This window comes from Perognathus longimembris, chromosome 2 (assembly GCF_023159225.1).
Source record: "Perognathus longimembris pacificus isolate PPM17 chromosome 2, ASM2315922v1, whole genome shotgun sequence".
Taxonomy (NCBI): Eukaryota; Metazoa; Chordata; class Mammalia; order Rodentia; family Heteromyidae; genus Perognathus; species Perognathus longimembris.
The window spans coordinates 24,211,078-24,235,005 of record NC_063162.1 but is presented as its reverse complement, the minus strand read 5'-3'; the positions used below and the strand labels follow the sequence as shown (position 1 = coordinate 24,235,005).

Below are 23,928 nucleotides of genomic sequence, written 5' to 3'. Positions count from 1 at the left end.
TATTGGCTGTCTGTTTTCTTTTTGAGACTTCCTATGGAGCCCAGGCTGGCCTTGTGTATGATTCCCCTGCCTCAGCCTATCACGTGCTGGGATTACAGGTGTGACCCCACAATGCCTGTCTGAACTAGAGGTTCTGATGGCTGGAGAGACCCAGCCTTGCTCAGATCCATGCTCCTGTGGAGGACATGGGTCCATTCTTATACAGATGAGAACATTGCGGTAGTTGTCTGGCCTTGGCCAATCAGCTTGGCCCTTCAATCAGCAGGAAGTAGGGGATCAAGCGAATGAGAAGAGGATGCTAGGACCACATTCTTCTACTGGTGGAATGGACTGTTTCAAACTGATAGGAGAACACTGAGGAGCCCTCACAAGTTCATCTGGCCACCTATTACAATACAGTTGTGTTAAAACAACAACAACAACAACAACAACATGCAAGCCAACTATCTCCATGAAACCTTGCCTTTTCTTTTTCTTGCCAGCACTGGGGCTCAAACTCAGGACCTTGCATTCCTATTTAGCTTTTTCCACTGAATGCTGGTATTCTACCACTTGAGCCACAATAAGGGTCTCTTAGATTTGTCTGCCTGGGCTGGCTTTGACTCTCGACTCTCAAATCTCAGAATCCTGACATGAGCCACACAACTGCCTGATGAGATGTTGCTTTTACTAAAACAAACGCAATTTGTTCATGGAGGCCTGGAGCATGGGATGACTGGCACACTACTTTGACATGGGCTGAGCCTTCTAGATGGCTTCCTCATACAGCATCCTTGGGAGCAGAGAGTTCTGGGTAGTGACCCAGTTTGAGGTCCTAGAAATTCTGGGGTGAGTAGTTCTCCTCCTTGTGTTACAGTTGGTTCAGCATCCCATGCTCTTGAGGTCCTTCAGGACCACATGGGCTGCGTTGCGTCCAGCGGCACCCATAACACCACCTCCTAGAACCAAAGCTCTGCTCAGAATACCAGCCAGGGAGAGGCAGGGGTGGGGCTTACAACTGGGCCAACTGCCAAGCAGATTGGGGCTCCCTGCCAGCTTCTGCCCATGGTGGTGGGAGGGCAGGCCATGGTCCAGGTGGCCCGTGGGCCCAGGCAAAGCAGAAGTGCAAGGAACAGGGCTGGAAGGAAGACAGAAGGCCCATAGCTCACACAGGGCTCTTCTGGGACAAGGTGGGCAGGGGAGGGGGGTCTTGGGGAGGTCAGTTAGATCTGAAGTTGTCATAGGGAAGAATTTTAAACGTGAAAAGGCTTTACTGGCCTTTCCGTCTCAGATATGAGTAGAACACCGAGGAACACAATTCTCACATGGCTCCACATCAGAATTGGGAGAGCTGTGGATACTAGGACGCATTCCCTCCCCTGCAGGGTGGGGAAGTGCCTTGGGCCGAGGCTACACAGCCTGGCAGTGGTGCACTGAGCATTCTGATCCGGGGGATGGCTCCACACCTCACCCCCCACCCCTTTGCACCTCTTCCTGGTCTGTCCACAGATCTCCGATCTTCTAAGCACCCTTAAGCCCCCAGAGGAGGTGGGAATCACAGGTCACTCACCAGGATGGGCCCCACTTCCGCAGAGGTACAGGCCTGGGAGAGGGCAGCGGTAGTTGGAGTGCAGGGGTACAGGGCGGGCGAAGTAGAGCTGGTCTAGTGACATGGCACAGTGGAATATGTTCTGTAGAGGCAGGGCCGCAGTAGTTAGCATAGGAGTACTGACTTCTATCTTTACTGCACTGCTCGAGTTTCTCCCCTACCCTGCTCTCTACAGAAGGCCTTTCTTCCCAAGTATGTTCCTGGGTTCTTCAAACTCACAAAGGGAAGAGGAGGAGAGAGAACAGGCACATGTGCTGGTGTCTGTGTGTGTGTGTGTGTGTGTGTGTGTGTGAGAGAGAGAGAGAGAGAGAGAGAGAGAGAGAGAGAGAGAGAGAGAGAGACTGAAAGACAGACAGACAGAGACAGACAGAATTTTACCAAGGCATTTTTCTGGAACAAAGACGGGCAGGGGCATCTTCAGAGAGCAAGGGTAGCATGGGAAAGAAACGGGGGACACCTTAAGGGTTTGCTGAAGACGCCGAATCCCCCACAGTCTGTCTGAAGGCCAGGAGAGCTTTCTTGCTCTGGCTGCCGGCATGTGCTCCTGCCAGAATGTATCCTCTGTTAAGTTTCCCACCCGAGCCTTCCTCTGGGGCCCAAGCCCTGGGAGTCTGGCTCAATGGCAGGAAGCCACAACAAGGCAAGGGTCCCCAGTGCAGTTCCGCTCTGTCAGCTTGGGCCAGATCAGCTCTGGGCTGAGAAGGAAGGCAGGTGGTGTGGGCATCCTGGACAAGGAGAGCAACATAGTGGGGTGTCATTCTGCAGCCCCTCACTGACCCCAAACAGAGCCACCTCTTCCCCAAGCTGTTCCTCCTCCCACCTTCCTGCCTCTATGAAAACACCGTGACCTTCCTGTCATAGATGGAGCCTCATAGCTTCTGTACCCAGTGAACATGTGCATGCTGTCACCCAAACTTCTCGCCCACCAGCCCCAAATGCCATCAACACTGCTAATTCCTTTCCACCTGGCCTTCCTCCACACTGTATGCGGACCAGCCTTGTCCAGTAAAAAGTGACCGCCACCACTTGTGTGATTTCAGATTTACCAGTAGCACACTTAAAAAGTAAAAGCAAGCTAGCTGTGGTGGTTCAGGCCTGTCATACTGACAACTTGTCATTAAGAGGCTCAGAGCTTAAGGGAAGCCTTGGGGGTAGGTGGGGGGAAAGTTTACAAAACCCCATCTCAACCCATAAAGAGCTGGGTGCGGACCTGTGCCTGTTACTCCAGGTACGTTGGAAGCATAGATAGAAGGATTGCAGTCCAGGTTGGCCCAGGCAAGAAAGCAAGACTCTATTAGAAAAATAACAAAAGTAAAAGTGCTGAGGCGGGTGGGCAGACACCAGGGGCTCACCCCGATAACCCTAGCTACTCATGAATCTGAGATCCGAGGATTGTGGTTTGAAGCCAACCTGGGCAGGGAAGGCTATAAGGCTCTTACCTCTAACAACAACAAAAAGCTGAAAGTGGAGCTAGGGCTCAAGTGGTAGAGCACTAGCACTGAGTGAACAAAGGACAGTACCCAGGCCCCAAGTGCAAGCTCTAAAATCAGCACAAACAAAAGTGCTAGGGACAAGGTTCAAATAGTAGGGCACCTGCCCAGCAAACTCAAGTCTCCAAGTTCAAACTGTAGCATTACCAAAAATAAAACAGTAAACACTAACTGGTAAAATTAATGTTAATGTTATTTAGCCTATTAGATCTAGGAATATGATCATTTTGGCAGGAAATCAACATAAAATCATGAGTGCCACAGTTCCCGCTGGCTCTCTTGCTGTGTCGGGGGTAAGTGGGAGGGGGGAGGGGGAGGGGTACTGTGCGCCCGCAGCTGTCTCATCCTGGCCCTGTAGGGCCCAGCAGCCATCGTAGCGGGTGGTTGCCAGATAGGAGCTGCTCTTCACTGCGCTCTGAACGCCTAAGTCCCCGGCCTCAGTGTGCTGAGTTTGATAAAGTGAGGTGCCTGGGAGGACGAGCTTCCTTCAGGAGATAGCCCAGGCCGGGAAAGGCAGATAAGGGTAGAAAGGCAGATGGCCCCCAGGCCTTCTCACTGTCTCTGGAGTTGTCTGTGTCTCTGTCCCTTGTCAACCACTGCCACCATTAGACACCAAAAGGAAACCAAGGGGCAAGGGATGGGGTGAGGAGGACCCCAGGCCTGTACTCACCCCTCCAGGAAGCCCAAAGATCCTCTCCAGGTCGGGTGGTGTGAGGATGTCTCTGCCCACCACAGAGGCCTTGAAGCCCGGGGCATAGACCTCGATGCAGTCAAACACTTGAGAGTTCCAAGCCAGGGAAGGAGATGGTATTGGGAAGAAGAGGAGGGTGCGTGATGAATGTACAACTGGCAAATGCACTAAAGCTCATTTGAAAACTCACTAAATTATATGCTTAAAGGGGTTTCTTTTATCCTATGCAAATTATACCTCAATAAGTAAAAAAATCAAAACAATAACGACAACGAAACAATCCATAGGCAAATAAAGAACTCATCAGAAAAGGACTGTGGGTGTTTGGCCAGCCCAGGCCTCACTCTTTCCAAGTTCTAGACATTTGTTCTTGCTTCCTTATGAATATAAAAGACTCCACTCCCCACCCCCAACTGCTTTGCTCAAGCAGAGCCCTGTGTTCTCCTGTCAACTCTTCCTCATCCTTTAAAACCCAACTCAAATGCTCCATCCTCTGAAAGCTTTCCTGTCTCTGACTTATGGCTCCCTCCTTTGTGTAAAGTGATTCGTTTCTTCATCTCCTTCACCAGACCATAAGCAGCAAGAGGGCAGGAGCTTTTACCTCTGTCTGCATAGGCATTTCTTTCCTGTTCGTCCCAGGCTCTGCCTCCTGCCAATGTGTAGGGTGTGAACTGGGTGAAGAGGGAGATGACGTGGCAGCCAGGGGGAGCCAGGGTGGGGTCCAGCGAGGACGGGATGCAGAGCTCAATCATGGGCCTGTGGTGTGTGGGAGAGCCAAGGTCAGGGCTGGGGGCAGCTCTGGTGTGATGTGAGACAAATGAAGGCCTTGGGATGACACCATAGCTGGGCTACTGGGGCCAGAGTGGCCCCACACCTGAGAGGCTTCGTGACTACAGGACCATCTCCACCCCCTCTAGCCAGCAGCTGCTCCAGGCCCCAACCCCAGCCCCTGCTGGGCCAAGGCCCCAGGACTCTGCTCTGCCTCCAGCCTGTCCTCTAGCCAGGGTCGGGCCAGTCAATGGGCATCTGTGGAAAGGCAAGCTTGCCCCTCTGGGTTCCGGCGCTGTCTTGTGAGCAGGCCAAACAACACAATGCAGAGGGGCTGTCTCTGAGGACCTTTGTTCACCCATGTGACAAATGTCTGTGTGCCTGTTTCACAATGCAGGTCCTCCAACCGGTGCCTCGTGTACAGTCTTGCCAGGTAGGTTTTGGCAAAGATCTGATGGGCTGGATGGGAAGGTGTGGGCCCCACCACGTCCCACCTGCGCTGGGAAGATGGAGACACAGCGGGGCAGGGGGAAGTTTGGCATGAAGGGGCTCATGAACATGAGAGGAGATGGGGCAGGGGTTCAGGGAGCATGCACCCTCTTGTCGGGTTGCTGACTCAAACAACATCCTCTCTCCAGAATGCACATCTTCTGCGCAACTCTGTTCCTCCGCTAACCTATGACACCCCCTCTTCCTTCCTGCCGGCCCTGAGCCACAGATTTCTTGCCTGGGATATACCTCCTGTCCTTGGAAGGTGAGTGTGGTTTTAGACACACTTGGTACGGTGAAGATTTAACATGAGGCAGAAGAGGCCTGACCTCTCATGTGTTGGGACAGCCACCACCACCCCAGGCCTCTGCCTCAGAATGTCTGGGAGACACAAAGGCCAGGGCCCAGCTCCCTGTGGCTCCCCCACCTGTGGGAGGGCAGGCCACCCATGGCCTCTTCGAAGGCCTGATGGAGGAGCAGCGTATCTTCACAGTTCAGATGGATGGAGCACTGGTGATGGGGCAGCGGCTGGTCCTTAGGAGCACTGGGGGCTGCCAGGAAGTTGGGCAGCCTGTCTACTGCCACTGAGAGACCAAAGGGGAGGGTCAGACCCCGGCTCTCCAGGGACTTCCCTCTATAGTCATCACTTGCTCCCTTAGATGGCGCTTTGGGAGTCTGCAGGCATAAAAAAGTGTTTCTCCTTTCAATCAGGGTGGTGGGGAAGGGGCAGAACTGGAAGTCAGAGGATGTAGGAATGAAGTGGGCAGGTTAAGGGAGACTGGGAGATTTCCTGCTCAGATGATGGCCATCAGGGACTACATACCATTGATCTTGGTGACAGGAGACCGTGTATCCAGCTGGGAGATTCTCTCCCTGAAAGACTCTGGAAGCCAGTCCTGAGGGAGAAGGCGCTGTGAAAAGCCTGAGGTAGTCAGGCTCTGAGTTAGTTGCTTAGGCTGGTGGTCCTTCAGCCTCTGCCTCTGGAAAGGCTCCTCACAGCTCGGCCTGGTCTGCCTTCCTGGCTCCCACTCCGAGCTAGCCACCCTTTCCTCTGAGTTTTGCAGAGATCCTGGCTACAGGGAGCTCATAGTCCAGCCATCCAGGGACAGAAGTTTGCATACCTCTTTTCTCTCCTGGTCTATAAGTTCCTGAGAGCCTTGCTATCCCCAAATTGCCTTAATAGACACATCAAACAGATATTTGTTGATGAATTTGGGGAGGTGGAAATATTCATAAAAAACCAGTGCTCTCTCCCCAAAGAATAAAACCCAAAATGGTGGGAGCTACTGTTCAACTACACTTTACCTTAGCTTTGGAGGACAGGAGGATGTGTCAATTGCAGTAATTGCCCTATAGCCTCAGCTCTTCCCAGATGCACATACTTTTCCATGTACCTGTAAAGTGCCCTCACCTCTGACCCCTGGGCTCAGTGTGGGACTTGCTTTGGCAAATGTTAACAAGATGCAAATGGCTCAAACCCTATGAACCCTATGATTGAGCTTTCTGGCTTTTGCCTTTTGCCAGGCCCTGAGAACATGCCTGGGCCACTGTGCTCAAGGCTGGAAGACACATGGAAGAAGGTCTGGCCGCCCTGGTCTTTCTAAAAGCAACTGTCCTGGGCCAACCATAACCTACCAACTTTCATGCATATGAGTCCAGCCAAGACAAGCAGTACCCACTAGCTGCCCCACAGAGCTGGCTAGTGAAACAAAAGACCAGAGCAGTCGAATTCAGACAAGATGAACAATTCTCCAGGTCTGCTAGCTGATTTCTTCTCTGCCTGAAACTATTGTGGTTATTTTGTAGCATGAATGCAGCAATAGGCTGTTGACACAGATGGTGGAATTAGAATTGATGGAATTGGAGAAATCTGGATAATAGGAAAGTTCCAGTGATAACTCCAAGCAGAAAGAAACCAGGCTCAGTTCTAGCAAGAGTTCAGCTGAGTTTGGACAGCATGGCCTAGGTGGCCTCACTTCTCTGGACCTGCTTGGTTCTCTGCTATTTGCATCCTTCCTCCTTCTCTAAACAAGGAGATGCAGCATTTGCATTGCCCACTCCTATGTGGTCTGAACTCCCCCTCCCCCCCCAACCAAGCCCTGACTGAGAAGACATCTTACCTCCGTTACTCCCTGCTTACCTGTGGTGTCAGCTTCAGGAAGGTAACCTGGGGTGACGCACAGGACAGCACCACTTTGCTCTTGACCTCCAGACCGTCCTCCAGCAGGACTCCTTCAACACAGCCTTCGCGGTTCACCTGCACCTTAGCCACAGGCTGGGGCCGCCAGCAAGAGGCCCTGATCCACCCAGAGTGAAAGCTGGGATTAGATCTGGTGCTATTTCCACTGCCTCTAAGCGCCCAAGCTTCCTTATCCAAAACCCACCATCCAAACTCAGCTGCATCTCAGGAAAACTTTGTCCCATCTCCTTCTCGAGCAGCCTCAGCCCAAACACAGAGAACTCAACTGGGTGCTCAGAAGCACTGGGCTTCACTGGCAACTGCTTGGCCTCCTAGCAGGCAGCCCAAGAGTCATCCTTGAATTCTCAGCCTGGCCTTGTTCATCAAGAGAATGAGGACCCTTCCGATTCCCTGGGCAATAGTCAGAGGTAGAAAGGGCTCTCACCTTTTCAGTAAAGATACTTGCTCCGTGTGCAGTGGCCGAGCTTGCGATGGCATCCGAGACGGCACCCATGCCACCCTGGACATATCCCCAGGCACCCCGCGTCCCTTCCAGGCCCCCCATCACGTGATGCAGCAGCACATACCTGAGGGCAGAGCACAGCGTGGCAGGCTGCAGGTGAAATTCCATTCCCCAAGCCTTAGTTACACATAAAGCCCCTTTTCTGTCTTGTACCTTTGGCCTCTCTCTCCCATGAGCCTCGACCTGAGCTTCGATGAAGAGCTTTCTTATCAGCATGGAAGAGGTGCCCACACCTGGGGTTCCATCTTCTCCTGAGCCCCAGCAGGTATCCAGCTCTAAGCACACATCTCTGTTTGGATGCTTTTGTGGGGCAGGCATCTTAAACCTTGCTCCATCATTCAAGTTCTTTCTCCTTCAGTCTTCCCCATCCTCACGAATGGGGCCTTCAGTTTCCTGTCAAAACCCAAGTGTCACCCTTGACCCTGAGCAGTCTCTTACTGTCTACATCCAGTCCAGTGCTGTGCGTGCCGTCTTCTATGGAGCACTCACATGCACTTCCTGCTACCTCTCTCCTCTCTTCTTCACACTGCAGCAGGAGGTCCCCCCAATGGGCCATCTCCTTTGAACTTGCTCCTCTGCCAATGGACTCAGAGCCGGAATTTCAGAACCCAGCGAGCTCCTGCACCTCTTTCCTTTCAAAGCCTTCCCTCGTTGTTCTCTCATTGTTGCTCATTGCTGCTCTTAGGGTACTGGCCAGTCTCACTGAGTAGCCTCTAGACCCCTGCCTGAGGTCAGCCTTGGCCCATGCCCCCGTCATACTTCACACCCCAACCAAACCAGGTGTTATTCCATGCCTTGAATGGAACACTTGCCTGTTCAAGTCCAGTTTTTGTGCCTGTTATGGCTGCCGGCCTGGAGTCCCTTCTTCCCACATCTTTCATTTAGCAAGTTCCTCCTCTACCCTCAGATCAAGCATTTCTTCTTTTTAAATCTTTTTTTTAACCACATTATAGGTTTTCCCATTGGACCTTTCATCATGACACTCAGGCACTTCTTCAGCATGGCTTGCTCGTGTCTCTCCTGTTTGTTAGGATTTCTGGTCCATTCGCTACCACATCTCAACACAGTGCAGGCAAGTGCTCTATTCATAGTTATCAAGAGAATGTAAAAGCCAGGTAGGTGCTGGTGGTTCATGTCTATACTAGCTACTCAGGAGGCCGAGACCTGGGGATCATTGTGGTTTGAAGCCAGTCTAGGCAGGAAAGTCAGTGAGACTCTTACCTCTGATAAACTACTCAGAAAAAGCCAGAAGTGGCACTGAGGCTCAAGTGATAGGGCTCTAGCCTAGAGCACAAAGAAGCTAGGGACAATGCCCAGGTCCTGAGGTCAAGCCCCAGGACCTGCCAAAGAAAACAAATTGCCAAAAGGCACCGTTCATGAACTATGTGTCCAAAGGCCCCCAAGGGCCAGAGACTCCAGCTAGAAAACCCAGCCTGGCTCTTTGGTTAGAGCTTGGTCAAGATGCCAACCACTGCCACCATCTGGGGAATGCAGGGCTCTCTCAGTGGGTGCCCAGAAGCTCCTTCTGAAAGGAGCTCCATGCCTTCCAAGATGAGGTACAGGGATAGCAACTTCCAGTGCAAGGAAAATGGCTCCAGACTGGGCAAGCCCTCCCTCCCTCCTGATACACACATGTGCACACAGGACACAAAGCAAACACACATGAATATCCATGTGCACACACGAACACACACATGCACACAGGACACATGTGCCCCTCCATTTCTACAAGGGGCTCACTAGGCCCTACCGCCATTACAAGATTCACTGGGTCTATGGCCCCTCTTTGATGGAGCTATAAGAGCACAGATGGCTCGCAGACACAAGCAGCTTCCTGGCTGTAGGAGGCTTTGTATGAATGTGTCCTGGAACCTGAGGATAGGGGAAAGAGAAGGAGGACCCGGGTCTTTGCGGGAGCTGGGGAGGGAAAGGAAGGAAGGATGCCAGAAGATAGGAGAGAGAAAAAAGATGCCGGTGGTAAGGAGTGTTTTCCTAGTGAAGCACAGAGAATAGTAGGCAAACAGGAAGATGGGGTGGGGTGGAGTGGGGTGGCATTGGGCAACTTGGGCTAGAAGTCAGCTCTGCCACTTACTAGCTGTGTGACTTTGGGCGAGGAAATTCCCTTCTCTGAACCTCAGTTCTCAGATAGGCTCTGCTAGGTGAGTGAAATCCTGGGTTTGATGCCTAGCATGCTGGTTGAGCTCAGTAAATGGCAGTGTTGGGGCCCTTCCCTTTTCTACTTGGGGAGAGTACCCCACTATAAGCTGCTCTTCTGGGTGCCCTCACTCACCCACTCCCTGGAGTGTGGGGACTTGTCATGGCTCCAATTACAGCATCTGTTGCTAGAGTAGCTTTTAGAGGCTCAGACTCAAACCACTGATCCAGCACCTGGAGAGTAAAGCCACAGGAGGAGGGCTCAGGAGCCTGGGTGGCAGGAGGGCTCCCAACCACCATGGGTGCGGGCTCAGCAGTGCCTACCTTAGTAATTGGGGCTGTGAGGACCTGGTAATACTGAGGAATCTGGGCTCCCAGAGTGTGGCCTGAAAGAGAACCCCCAAACATCAACCAAGTTAGACTCTGCTTCCTAGGAATGAAAGAGAGGGAGGCAGGCTAGCATGGCAAGTGCTACAACTCCAGTATCTTACTAGGCCTTGGGCCCATTTTCAACACTGCTGAGCCTGCTTCCTTATAAAAGAGGGGTAGTGCTTTATATCCTCAAGGGCAATTGTGAGGATTGAGATACATAAAGCATTTGCAAGGTCATGGGCACTAATTCCTGCAGTTGAGCTGGCCCCCACTGATTTCTTCCAGCCACAATATATACATGAGACCAGACCGTATCAGCTGAACCACACAGACATAGGGGAAGTAAATGTTTATTGTCAGATGCCACTGGAGTCTCATGGGTTTTGTTTCCTTGTGAACAGAACTACCTGATTCAGTATTTTTTCTAGAAGCTAAGTTGATCTGAATACCCTACAGGGCAGTCGAGAGTAATAGCATGCTTGGTGAATCTTCCTTTCTCATACTCACGGCAGACATCACTAATGAATCGCAAAACTTTTCATAGCTGATCTCAATCTAGTATCCTTATACGGAAGTAGCTCTTCAGATTCTCTTGGTCCCTATATCTTGTTCGGGTTGTGGCCATAGGGATGAGCTCCACTTTAATTAGTTCCACACACTGAAATCCCAACAGTACCCTATTTCAGCCTTGTACAATATGCCTCATTTCCATGCTGGGCTTTTCTGACACCATGACAAGTTGCCCACAGATGTATGGCTCAAAAGTATAGGAGTTAATATCCCATGAGGTAACCTTTGACCAGTGAGGGATGGCCTCAAGTTCATTACTAAGGCTTCTCTGGGGGTCCAGGCAGGGTCTGGTGTCTTGTCACTACAAATGGTGGTCTGTGTGGCCACATACTCTGCCATTGGCTCTCCATCTGTCCAGTTTCTCTCCTAGGACCCAGGGACCAGCCTTCTAAATAAACTACTTGTGCACAAGCCTTTGTCTTGGGCTCTGCTTTTAGTGCAGATGAGGCAGCCTGCATGGACGGCATGACCACAACTGGCAGACACATTGGAACTCAGGCGAAGGTCCAGCCATCTCTAGAAAGGCCGCTCTTCATACCCCGATGTCTACACTTGGGACTCACCCGCCTTCAGCAGGGGCTTGAGAGTGGACAGCAGCTTGAGCCTTTGCAGCAGGGAGCCACGCTGGAAGGCCGCCATGTCCAGTGGGGCTGCATCCAGCAGAGGGTCAATGGCTAACACCAAGCGACTCATGAACTCCTCGTATCTGGGAAAAGCCTAGAACAGAACAGAGCTCTAGGTCAAGGCTCTGCCACTGAGAATCCCATAAAGACCCTCTCCCCGCATCTTGCCCTCATCCTGCCCTCGCTGGCTGCAGCCCACAGTGCTGCTCTGGTGGTTTCTCGGGCCTTCCCTCTGGGTCTGACTCAGCTCGGCTGTGCTGAGTTTTCCCTGCTCAGCATCTGAGTGTCTCCATCAACAACAGGAGACGGCCTGGGCCATAAAACAGCCACCACGGATGACGGGATCAATGAAAGTCAACATTAGTTCTAAGACACTGGCAAGCAACTGTGGTTTCAGGCTGCATGGTAGAAGCACCTAGAACTTTCCCTCTGCATCCTTCTATACATGACTGGTAGAAGTTAGATCTCTTGTTTCCAGCCCCAGCATATCTGATGTCACCTGCAGCCTCTCATCTGCCAGGGATCACAGCACAGCCCATTTCCCACACCTGCCTTACACAAGCCAGGCCATGGGGCAGTCCCTCAATGTAGGCTCTCACTCTAGTCTCAGCCCAGAGGTTTTAATTGGGGTTCACCTATACTCATGAATATACCCAGGAAATGACGAGAAGCATTTCATCAAGTTCTGTGTTGAAGAACATTCACATGAAGTCTCAATAAGAATAAAGTTCAGTAGATTTCCCTACAGCAGGTTTGTAAAATAATAACTTGCCAAGACCAAATGAAAAATCAGCTTCCTTGGTCTCTACCATGGGAAACAGGTCCTGCTGTCCTGCTTGTGGGGGTCACTAGCAGGCAAGGTCGCCACCAATGTCCTGTAGGCACTCCCATCTGTTGCATGTGAAATGGGCAGGATTTGGAGCAGGGTGAAGGTATCCCAGCCCAGTGCACAAAACAATCATGTTAGAAGTACCTGGAAAAAAACTCAGCCCTAGGATAGTTTGGTTCATCAGCCAGGCTCAGAAAGCTTTGGATGAAGAATCAAAGCCATGAACTGTGACACAGGAGTATTATGCGACTATTCTCTAGGCTTTGCCTAATCTTAAACATAACAGAAAATAGCATGCCTAGGTTTTCCTTGTAAAATTACATCCACTTGGATGAGATTCAATGCTACATCTTCAGTGACTGGCCAGGCTTGGTGCAAAATTGGCCTTTGGAGAATTCTCCATACCTGTAGCACCTACCACACCAAAAACACTACTTCATTCCATGACTTATCTAGACAAAGCTACCCAGAAAATTCCTGGACCCCAATCCTAGGCAGCGCACATTCTCCATCGGCATGTGTCCTTCCTTTCACAGGCCCACACAGACACTTCCTTGCCTTAGGTGCCACGGGATTGAGAGATAGAAGGCACACACAGTCCAAGTACGTATCAAGGGTTCCATTTTGAAATTCAGCATGTGGGCACCCTCTGGACAGAGGCCTCATGCAAACACACACAGGCTCCAGGGGCTCCTGAGTCTGGTGTTCTTAACCTCTGTCTACCATCTCTTTTCATTCAAGTGTCTTAGATCAGAGGTTAGGATAGACTGAAACCCTCCAGGGAAGGCACAGTGACCTGTCCAAGCCCCAATGGTCTTTGGACATCGTGTCCTAGGACAGCTCATCTTATATCAAGGCTCATTTCCTTTCAAGAGCCTCTCCAGGCTGGTGAGGGATGATGAAGGATACGTCTGTGGTTGCTTTCCCTACCTGGGCATCCTTCCGTGAGAACTGGGCAATTTGCTTCTGATTTTCTGCCATGTCTGTGCCCAGTAGAAGGGACCTGGGCACCTTGCCTCCTATGCCTTCTTCTAGCATGGGGGTGAAGGCGTAGGGGTCTCGGAGATGAAGCTTCAGTCCATGTTTCTACAGAACACAAATTTTAGGACCTGTCAATTGTAGTCTCTTCAATTGTGTTTCTGTGACCAGTTTGGTGGCTTGTATGTATGTTTCCTAACTATGTGGTCCTAGTTCCCATGTTGTGTGTGTGTGTTTGTGTGTGTGTGTGTGTGTGTGTGTGTGTGTGCGTATTGGTAGTGGGGCTTGAACTAAGAGTCTTGTGTTCTTGCTTGGCTTTTTCACTCTCAGATGGTCGTCTACCATTTGAGCTATATTTACTATGTTTATAATAAGTATATGTTTATAATAAAAGCTCTCTTGCCTGTGCACTCAATAATTGGCTATAGTGTATCATTCCATGCTACACCATACCAAAGCATGTCATACAATACTATGCTTATTTTGTCCCAGAAATAATACTAGGGACTATAGTTACTATTTCACAACATTCCTGCATGCATCTTTATCTTCTTTATACAAAAGCCACAACAGAGGCCCAGAAAAGCAAAATAACTTGCCCAGGTCACTGTAAGAGGTGACTCTGGGTTTCAAAACCGCATCTCTGTGACTTTCAGGCCCTGGCTCTCAGCATGAATCTATAACTGCTTCACTTCAGAAATAAATAATTAAACTTTAGAAAGATACAATAAAGCAACAGTTATGTGAGCATCCATATCTATAAGATAGATGAATTATTTATATCAAAAAATGTTATTTACTTTGCAGACTCATTTACTCCAGGACCACTTTAAATGGGAGTTCCCTTGATATATTTAGAATATGGTTTGATTTACAAACGGCCAGCACACAGCTCTTCCAAGAGCACACCTACTTCTCCAAAGGAGACACGGGCCTAACCAAAGGGGCCTCCACTACTGGCACTTGTCAGTGTGGGGTTTTCACTGTCTAGTGACTTCTCTCACTTCCCTGCGGTCTCTGCTCAAAGTCTGTCACCAGCCAGGTCACCCTGGACCACACCATCACTCCCTGTCCCCTCCTCCTATATATATATATTTTTTTTTTTTTCCTAAAGCACTAATCACCACATGGCTAATTGGATCTTTAGTTTCTCTCTTTGCCTCATCCCAGTGGAATGAAAGCTGTGTGAGCAGACTCACTGTTGTATCTTCCACATATGAGATCTGTGAGTAGCGGTGTTAGCAGATTGCCTGGAAGATGAAACAAGACCTTTGCCACAACGACAGTGGGAATCACGCTCGTCAGAGATATTCCAATGGGTGAGGCCATTGGGACATTGAGTATTCTGTAGCATGTTCCACACAAGGGGAGGGGCTTGTGCTGGGAGACCTTTGGGTTCTAACACTGAGATGGAAATAGGATTCTAAGTCAGGGGAACTTCCAGCTTGATTCCTTTGATAAAATGAACTTTAACCCCAGCGGCATCTTTAGTTCTTCTCTTTCCCTCACCCCTGGCATTCTTCCATGGTCAATTCCTGTCTGCACCATCTGCAGAAGTTGTCCACTTTTCTCCACGTCCACTGCCCTCAACCTCGGCTACCACCTTGGGACTCACTGCAGAAGCTGCTGCATGGATCTATCTGCAACTCCTCCTGCTTCCACCATCATCCACATGGGCTGATCTTTTTTGTTCTGTCAGTCATGGGCTTGAACTCAGGGCCTGGGTGCTGTCCCTGAGTTTTTGCACTCAAAGCTAGTGCTCTGTCACTTTGAACCACAATGCCACCCCTTTTTTTTCTCTCCTGGTGATTAATTGGAGATAAGAATGTCATGGACCTTTCTGCCCAGGCTGGCTGCAAACCATGTTCCTTAGACTTCATCCTCCTGAATAGCTAGGATTATGGCACCTAGCGAGCTGATCTTTGATGAACTCACCAATCTTAAATTCTACTTCCTGCCTAAACACCTCTGGTGTCTTCCCATTGTACTTGGATAAAATGCAGGGCTCTGGGCTCTCCTTCCTCATCTGTGGTTGCTTTGCCCACCACCACTCTCCTCTGGCCATAATAATATGTTTTCTTCATACCTGTCCACATCCACTTCCCTCTGCCTGTAACACTCTCTGTTCAGATGGCCACATGGCTGCTGACTTCTTGGCATCGGCCCCCATGTCATTGCTACAAGGAAGACTTCCTGGTCATCAGGCTAAGCTGAGACTGCCAGTCTCTCCTTGTCATATTGCCTGACTTTCTTTGCTTCCTGTCATTACTTCTATTGGAAACTTGCTTCCTGCTTCCTGTGTTCACTCTGTAGCCCCAGGAGTTTCACCCAAAGCCTGGCACAGAGCAGATGCTCATTGACCCATCAAGCAAGTAGATAAGGGGCTGAGAGGACCTCACATTGTTTGAGTCTAATTGAAGGCAAATAATGGCTATGTGACTTTCTCTTATAAATGGCACCACTGTCGTTCTTGCTGGTATAATTAGGTGTCATCAGAAAAGGCAGGGGGTGGGGGGCATTAAATAACCAGCAGATTATCTAATTTATGAGGTTTGGTCAAAGCATGTGTTTCCTTACAAAAAGCAAAACAAGATCCCTCTCCCTGCTCAGGAGATTTCTGAGCTGCCCAGCCATCCTGGGCGGGGGAAGGACCAGGTGTGACTGAGGAGTTGGAGGCGTGCGGGGATTAATGATTATAGCTCTCACAGTGGCGGCTGGGGCGTCTTTTTTCAGAATGATGGAGAATGCTGTGGAGTGCTGTCCTGGGTCCCGCCATTCCCACAGAATCAGACCTGTGAGCAGAAACCTCAGCAATCTGCACTTCAGGGAATCTTCGACATAGGGATATTTCCCAGGTATAAGCAGGGACATAGAGGGAAGATGAGGGAGGCAAGGCAAGGATAGGTGTTGTCTCTGCCTCCCCCACCCCAAGATTTTGCTCTCATAAATAGGTATTTTATTGCCTCTAGGTGTGGTATGGTATGGATTGGAGGACTTATTAGAGCAGAAATAGTGCTGTGTATGTCATTCATCTCTGACTTTGAACTCAGGGAAATGCTGGTGGAGTCCTGCCCACAGCTGCCTGTATAGGTGGCACTGTCCTTACACAGGGGCCTTTTTCCTGGGGGGGAGGGGTGTGACAGAGGCACCAGCAGGTAGGAGTTAGGTCAGCAGGTGGTGGAGTGTATGACAGAGCCATGAGGGTAAGGTAGGTTTTGGGTGGGGCAGAGGTGTGCAAAGTCATGGGCAAGAGGGCAGTGGACTGAGAAGAGAGTAAGAGGCAGGCAGAGGGTTCTCAGGATCAAAACAGCTTAGGTGCCAGGAGAGGTGAAAGTCTCCTTCCAACTTCGTGCTTGGGCTGCCAAGAATGGCAGCAGGCTCTGAAGTTTATTGAGGGCAGATTCAGCTTGTGCCTAAGGCAGCTGTTCAAACGCAGGTACCCCAGGCTCCAGAAAGGGGAATAGGAAGTTTGAGGTCAGAGGCTAGCCCAAGCAAAAGCATGAGACCCTATCTGAAAACAAACAACTAAACTAAAAGCCAAAGGGCTGGGAGTGTGGCTTTAGTGATAGAGCCCGCCTAGCAAGTACAAGGCACTGAGTATGAACTCTACTATAGCTCCTCCCTCCTTCACCATGAAAAAGCTCTAGTTTTTATGTGAACTAGTATAGTGTGTAAGATCTGAGTGCACCTATGGAATGCAGTAGAAGATCTGTGGGATCTTCATGAACCCTGGGATTGAAGAGAGACCTTGAGAGGGGAAAAGAGGGGATTGCCTTGACACAAGAAGGGAGCCTTCACCCCAAGTCAGGAAGACTGACCTTTTACCTGGCCCAACCACCCCAGCCCTGGAGGAGGCCATTCTACCTTCAGCTCCAGGTCCTTGTAAATCTGTGGCCTCAGCAAGCTGAGTAGGTAGGATGCTCGGGAGAACTTAAACCCTGGAACCAGATCAGAGGAAGCAGTCATGGGGAATGGGGTACCCATCCTCCCCATTCCCCTTCCCACTCCAGGCTTACCTGGGATGATCTCCTCAGTGACAGCTGCACCGCCAATCACGTGGCGCTTCTCCAACACCACCGTGTTCACCCCCAGTCTCTGCAGGTATGCTGCCTGGGGGGGGGGGGACACAGGGCCTCTCACTGATCCCTGGCATCTGACCTGCAGTCTTAAAGCCCTCCCTGCAGGGCCAGCTGTGCCCTGGGCTCCTGAGTGCAGATGGCTTCTAAGATCTGACCTGTCTGCTTCTGTTCCCCACTGCTACCTGAAGATAGCCTGCCCCTGGTGCCGAGGAACTCAGCTTGAACCCCACCTGTCCTGTCCCAGGTGTCCCCCTCCTCGTGTCACTCCCCTCCAAGGAGAAGAGGCCACATTGTGGGGCTGAACTTGGCAATGCTGAGCCAGGCCCTGTTTAACAGCTCCTTTTCTTTCTACTGGCACCACATTGATTGGGCTCCATTTCCTCATGAGCCAAAATGGGCCTCAGGCAGCCAGTACCTACGTTGTCTGGTTCAAAGGGCCAGTGGGAGGGAATGCAGAATGGTCTTAGACACATGGGGCACATGCTGTAAATGAATGAACCCGTGGCTATAGCAGAACTTCATTCAGGGGAATGAATGATAGGCACACAGCTATTTGTTTTCCTCCAGCACAAGAAATATTTGTTGACTTGAGCTAGTCTTGAACCTATAGCCCTCCTATGCTAGTCCCCCTAACACGTCTATGTACTGACATTAATGTGACAACAGGGATGGTAAAACACTGAAGTCACCTTTGAAGCAACTGTAATTGCTGACTACACTGGGTGCATTTTCTTTAATCTACCACACTATCCTAGAGGTAGGCAGTTTGGAAATGTCCCTTCTTAATTTACAGAGGGGAAAACAGAGGCTCCATGTACTCAATAAGAGTAGCAATTTGCTTTGAGCTTCCAGAGCTGCTAAATAGAGGTGCAGGGAATTAAATCAGGCAGTCTGAACCCACTATATGTTCCCCTAACTTATCCTACTGAGAACCACCAAAAGGGGCAGTCCCAGACACATGCAGTCTGCCCTGGCACTCATAGGTAAGCTCTGTTGGTTCCTTGTGAGTTATCAACTGTAGAGTAACAACCTCAAGCAAGGCTGCTCTGACCATGATAAGATGAGACAGAGAAAGACCACTGCACAGGTTTGTCTAAGCACTAATGGAAGCGCCATCAGCCCAATATCACATGCTTCCTCTCTAGACCCGAGAGTGACTGCCACTTCTATGCCACTCCTAGTGTGCGCTCCTACAAATAAAATTCATTAAGATTCCTAGACTGTCTCACTTTTGAGCAGTGTCTGACCTAGAATAAACCCGTATCTTCTCAGGCACTTCCCAGATCCTCCCAAACAACATTCAGATCCTGTGTTTGGTTCTTTCTAGAAGCTTCTTAGAATATACCCACAGTTCCTTATTTTCACTTGCTACAATAAGAAACAAACTCAGCTTGAGCAAGAGGAGATGTGCTACTGGTGGTCTTTGACTGAAGGTCATGGGTAGCCTTCCCTGGGCTGGAACTTCGAATATTCAGGGCCACATGCATGTGAAACATTATGTTCTAATCCTTGCAGCACATTACCAGTTACCTTCATATTTACTGTAACTCAGAGAGGCTGAGTGATACACCTTAACCTTCATAGACAGAAAATGGCAGAGCTGGGACATGAACCAGTGTTTATTTTATTAACGTGAAATACTGTACAAATTACTAATTGATTGACAAAAGGTCTTTTGTAGAATGGTCAGTCAGCAAAACCTATGTGTCAAGCTGGGGCACTGGTTCGTAGCTACTCAGGAGGCTAAGATCTGAGGCTCATGCTTTGAAGCCAGCCCAGACGGGAAAGTCTGTCTCTTATTTCCAATTAACCACCAAAAAGCTAGAAGTAGAGGTGTGGTTCAGTGGTAGAGTGCCAGCTTTGAGGGCAAAACTAAGGGACAATGCTCAAGCATTAAAACAAACACCACCAAAATCATGAGTCAGATGAAGTATGGGGCTTTAACTGAAGCCCTTGGGAACCCCATTTTTTTCCTAAGCTCCCTGTGTTGCTGCTCTAGAACGGTCACTGCTTTAAGTTGTTCCATGTTTGTCTTGTTGATTCTCAGAGTCACAGAAACTCAGGGCCAAGAAGCAAAGCCAGCCAGAAGATGGCTCTGGTCCGAAACAGCTTGGGATCTAGAAGCCAGCTGTGCTGGGAACAGAGGCCTACCCTGTCTGCTAGGTGGGGCTCCTGGATGTTGCCAGAGCACACTTTGGACAAGAGGCAGCCATGTACCCCAATGGTACAATGGTGACCTGAACATCGCTAGGGTGTGCTGGGCTCTCTCCACAGCACTATTCCTGAGATGAAGGCTCTGACCCATCCCTAGGCTCTAACCTGCTGCCTCTCTGCCAGCACCATGCTTCTACCTTCTCAGCAGCTCATTTCAGAAGGCTGGGGCTGGGGATATGGCCTAGTGGCAAGAGTGCTTGCCTCGTATACATGAAGCCCTGGGATCGATTCCCCAGCACCATGCATACAGAAAACGGCCAGAAGTGGTGCTGTGGCTCAAGTGGCAGAGTGCTGGGGCTGGGAATATGGCCTAGTGGCAAGAGTGCTTGCCTCCTACACATGAAGCTCTCGGTTCGATTCCCCAGCACCACATATATGGAAAATGGCCAGAAGGGGCGCTGTGGCTCAGGTGGCAGAGTGCTAGCCTTGAGCCGGAAGAAGCCAGGGATGGTGCTCAGGCCCTGAGTCCAAGGCCCAGGACTGGCCAAAAAAAAAAAAAAAAAAGAAGGCTGGGACTCCCACAGGATACAGATGGCCACGTGCATGAGGGAAAAGACAGGGAAGGGAGCCTAAGATGTCCTCCCTACCTGGGGACAGGTGTACATCGACCATGGCCCTAGTCAGCACAGAGAGCACGGCAGGCTGCCTTTGCCTTCATTCCTTGAGCTTCCTCAAGCTCCTCCTCACAGCTGCTAAGAGCTACAAGCCCATGGCCCTGGAAGGGGGTGTGTGTGTCATAGGGGCCACAGGTACTCACAGCCACCAGTCCATTGTGTCCTGCAATGAGACAGGGGAGGAAGAGGAAAGCATCACAGGTCAGTTGGCAGACACACATTCTTGGGGGACTAAAACTCATGTTCCCAGCCCCAGAATATCACCAGTCATCGCAGCCCTAGGTAACTATGGGAATGTTATAGTTCTAAACTGTGCCAGCATTTGGAGGTGTTCTTCAGGGGTGAGCTAGAAGGGCACATTTTTATCTATCTTACCAAATTCTTTGTTTTTCCCCCTGAATATCTTAGGAGGGCTGCCCTTGGGCTGGGAGTCCTGAATCAGGCCCTGGGGTCCCATGTCCCCCACCAAGCCCATGGGGAGTGAGTGCTCCTTCAGCTTGCCCAAGCTCAGAATCACAGGGGAAGCTGTGTGAATGCTGAGTCCCAGAACCCCCTCCCCAGATGGTGCATCTCTCTGGTTGGGGGGCTTCTGCTAGAATCTGATTTTTCACAAGCCTGGGAAAGGGCTCTGCTATCACCAGAAGCAGATTCGCAGCAGTGCTGGCTGCTGCATAGATGTGCTCACAGCTGGAGCCCCCCTTTTCCCAATCTGGACCCCAGGGTTGACTTGGAAGGATTTGCATCTTCACAGCCTCTCCAGGCAGGCTATGGGTCCTCAGGTAGCTGCCGAGTGCTGGCGGGGCTCCAGGGACTCGGGTATCGCTGTACCTCAGAAGAAGCTGCCCACGTCCACCCTCAGGCCTGGTGCCTCTAAGCCAGGCAGGGGGAGGTGTTTGATAATGGGTGAAAGCACAACAGGGTAAAGCTTCCGCCGGGGCATCCTCACACCAATGAATGCATCGAGGCAGCTGGTGACCCAGGACCAGGTGTCTGTGGCCAAGAGTGGAAGGAGAAAGGGGCTTCTCTGAGGCTGAGGCCTGGTTGCTTCTACTTTACAAGCCAGATCAGGGGTGCTAAGAGCTGGCTCCCATGACTTATGGGTTTTTTGAGCCAGTTGTCAAAGGTAGCCATTGTTAATATTCTATAGCCTTTCTATTAAATAAATCATACTAAAAAAATCAAGGTAACCACTTCTTATAGCTCATCATGTTATAAAAAAAAACTACACGTGCCAATGACCTGTTGTGGTCACCTGCTTCTAGGTGCCTTTATGGGGGACACTGTGATGAGATACTAATCGGGTTATTCACCCCAGTGTCATCTATGAGCTCTCGCAGACCCCCACAGGGGAAGGCCATGGGGAGCCAGCACAGCGGAGACCTCAGGGTTGACCTCCCATTCTGTTCATTGAGAGGCTTAAGAAAGTGCCAGGGATATGCTAAGAACACCGATTAATGTAACCCAGCCCCTCAAGGCCCCACCTGTGACTACACAGCTCAAAAAAAAGTGGAGAGAATATTCTTCTACGATCAGAAAAATACTATCTCACTCAGCAGTTATTCTTGTTACTGAAGAAAGAATGAAGTTGGGACATAAGTCTTTGCTGCCTATTTTTTCACTACTGTCTACACTATGAAGTGAATGGAAATATCTACTCCCCCCCCCCTTTATTTTTTTTTAAATCTCTGCCCATGTGTGAACTGTCACCACAGGCTGGCTATACAATTGGACAAAACCTGAAGAAACTGTTGCATAGGAATCGCCTGGAAGCGTGGGATTTACATTAAGTATGGTGTTTAATGAAATTGTGTGCTAAACATCTTTTCTTTAGCATTGACAATAAGTATGTCTATGTTCTAGAGAGGGGACTGGGATGTTCACCAGCTCTTAGAACACACAGAAGTGGAGCTGTGGTGGCATCTGGAGCTATTTAAGCATCGTTTTTCTCTGGGGTCTATCACTGTGTATGAGTGTAGTTGAAAATACAGCACCCAGGCCGTCTGAGGTGAATGGAAGGCAGCAGGGTTGGTTGGTGTTCAGAGCCGGCGAGGGGAGGGGGGGAAGGTTAGAAAAATGTCCCTCCCAGGACCCTGCAGCATACCCCAATGTCTGAGGAGAAAGCAGTGGGGACGCATGGGATCGTTGGGAATCAGTTCTATTTTTTAAAAATCTTACTCTGTTTATGAAGTAATTCAGGTATCCTTTGGGGATGGGTGACCCCAGTGCTGAGGCGAGTGGGTTCTGGTCAGAACTCAGGGCAGAGGGTATCTGGATTGCATTGATCTGCTATCCCAGGATTTCCTTTCCAATCCTTACATACTACATGCTTTCTAAGAATGTGATGACAATCGACTCATTTTGCAGGAAAAACAAGGGGATTCTCCCAGTTCACCTAGTCCTTCCTTCCCAGCTTAGAGTCAGGTGCAGAGAAGGCAAGAATTTGCCCTAGACCACACAGCAAGCTGACCACAGAGCCAGCACCAGGCGGAGCCATGGCTCCTGACTCACCAACCAGAAGGCCTCCAGGCACAGCCCCTGCTCTCGCCAAGCTCCAGGCCACACTGTGCCCAGAGTTGTGGGGCTCTTTAAAGGGGCACTTCCGGGCGTCTGAGCTGAGCTGCCTTGGCTCCCCGGAGCGCTGGCTCCTGCACATTACCTGCTCCTATCACCACCGCATCGTATTCCAGCTTCAGGTGTCTCCCAGCTCTAGAGTGAACTCGTCTCCCAGCAGGGCAGGCCAGGGCGCGCAAGGCTCTGCAGAGGCCTTGGCCCCGGGCAGCCATCTCAGCCACAGGAACTTGTGTGCAGTCAGCAATTCCAGCTGTGGGGGTGGCAGGGGGCGGGGAGAAGGCTGGGAGGGGGAGGAGCCGCTGCCCTGCCTGGATTTGGCCTTAGGCCATGACTAGCCCCAGCCCTCCCGCTCATCCGGCCCTGTGGTGGTGAAGGGGAGGAGGTACAGGGGGGAAGTGGATAAGAGCAACCCAGCTAACTGAGCTGGGCTCTGTGCCACCTCCTGTACTCAGGAGAGTGAGGGCCAAACTGACAGTTCACCAAGGGCAGGGAGCCAGTGAAGCTGGGGCAGAACTCCCCTTTTCTGTGGGCCTCACTTCTGAAAGGGTCGGTCACCCAGGCTGACAGGGAATCCTGTCCCAGGAGAGGAACAGCCAAGATTCTGCCTGGCCTGCAGGATTGAGTCTGGCAGTCCAGGGCCGCCACAGCTCCTTACCCTAGGAGGCCAAGGCCAGAGCCTGCAGCCAACCTTCAGCACCACCCAGGCCGGCCCTTCAGGCCCCTTCACCTTCTCGTCCCAGAGAATTGCTCGCCAGGCACAATCCAAGTTCACTGTCTCATTCTGAGGGCTCATCTGTTTCTCTTGTACCTTTCCTACTTTCCAATAATCTTCAAGGGTGACTAAGACACCTCAAATGAAGTGTTTCCTTACTGACTCATCCCCTTCTAGCCAGAAGCCCCTGTGTTGCTGTCCACTCCCCCTGCAGCTGCCCCATTTCTTGTTGAGGGGCTGGAGATCTTGTGTGGCCCTGCTCAGGCCCTGCTCTTGTGTCACAGGAGCCTGAAGCAGGCAAAAAAAAAAAAATGCAGACAGATGGTTCTGAGTGGGGTGCTTTCTGAGGACCCCTCTACTCTCAATACGGTCAGCCATCTCTCCACTCCTAGGCAAGGCTCCCACTGTGAATGTCTCTGCTCCATTCAGGTTCAGGTTATTCACCCGTGTCGTCTGTCACAGCTCTCAGGCTTCCTGAACTCCA

The 23,928-nt window shown here is 50.7% G+C and overlaps 1 protein-coding gene across 1 annotated transcript; it reads right to left on the bottom strand.

Annotated features, from left to right (window-relative positions):
• Positions 1–650: 650 nt before the first annotated feature.
• Positions 651–22,982, bottom strand: Pyroxd2 (pyridine nucleotide-disulphide oxidoreductase domain 2). The gene is made up of 16 exons (XM_048338508.1): positions 22,818–22,982; positions 20,305–20,324; positions 17,271–17,364; positions 17,119–17,192; positions 13,207–13,362; positions 11,388–11,541; positions 10,207–10,268; positions 10,019–10,116; positions 7,651–7,792; positions 7,167–7,301; positions 5,850–5,922; positions 5,454–5,610; positions 4,371–4,525; positions 3,749–3,855; positions 1,550–1,670; positions 651–938 (listed from the first exon to the last, which is right to left on the bottom strand). Exons 1-16 carry the CDS (start codon positions 22,942–22,944, stop codon positions 862–864), a joined length of 1,752 nt encoding a protein of 583 aa, XP_048194465.1. The 5' UTR covers positions 22,945–22,982; the 3' UTR covers positions 651–861.
• Positions 22,983–23,928: the final 946 nt, after the last annotated feature.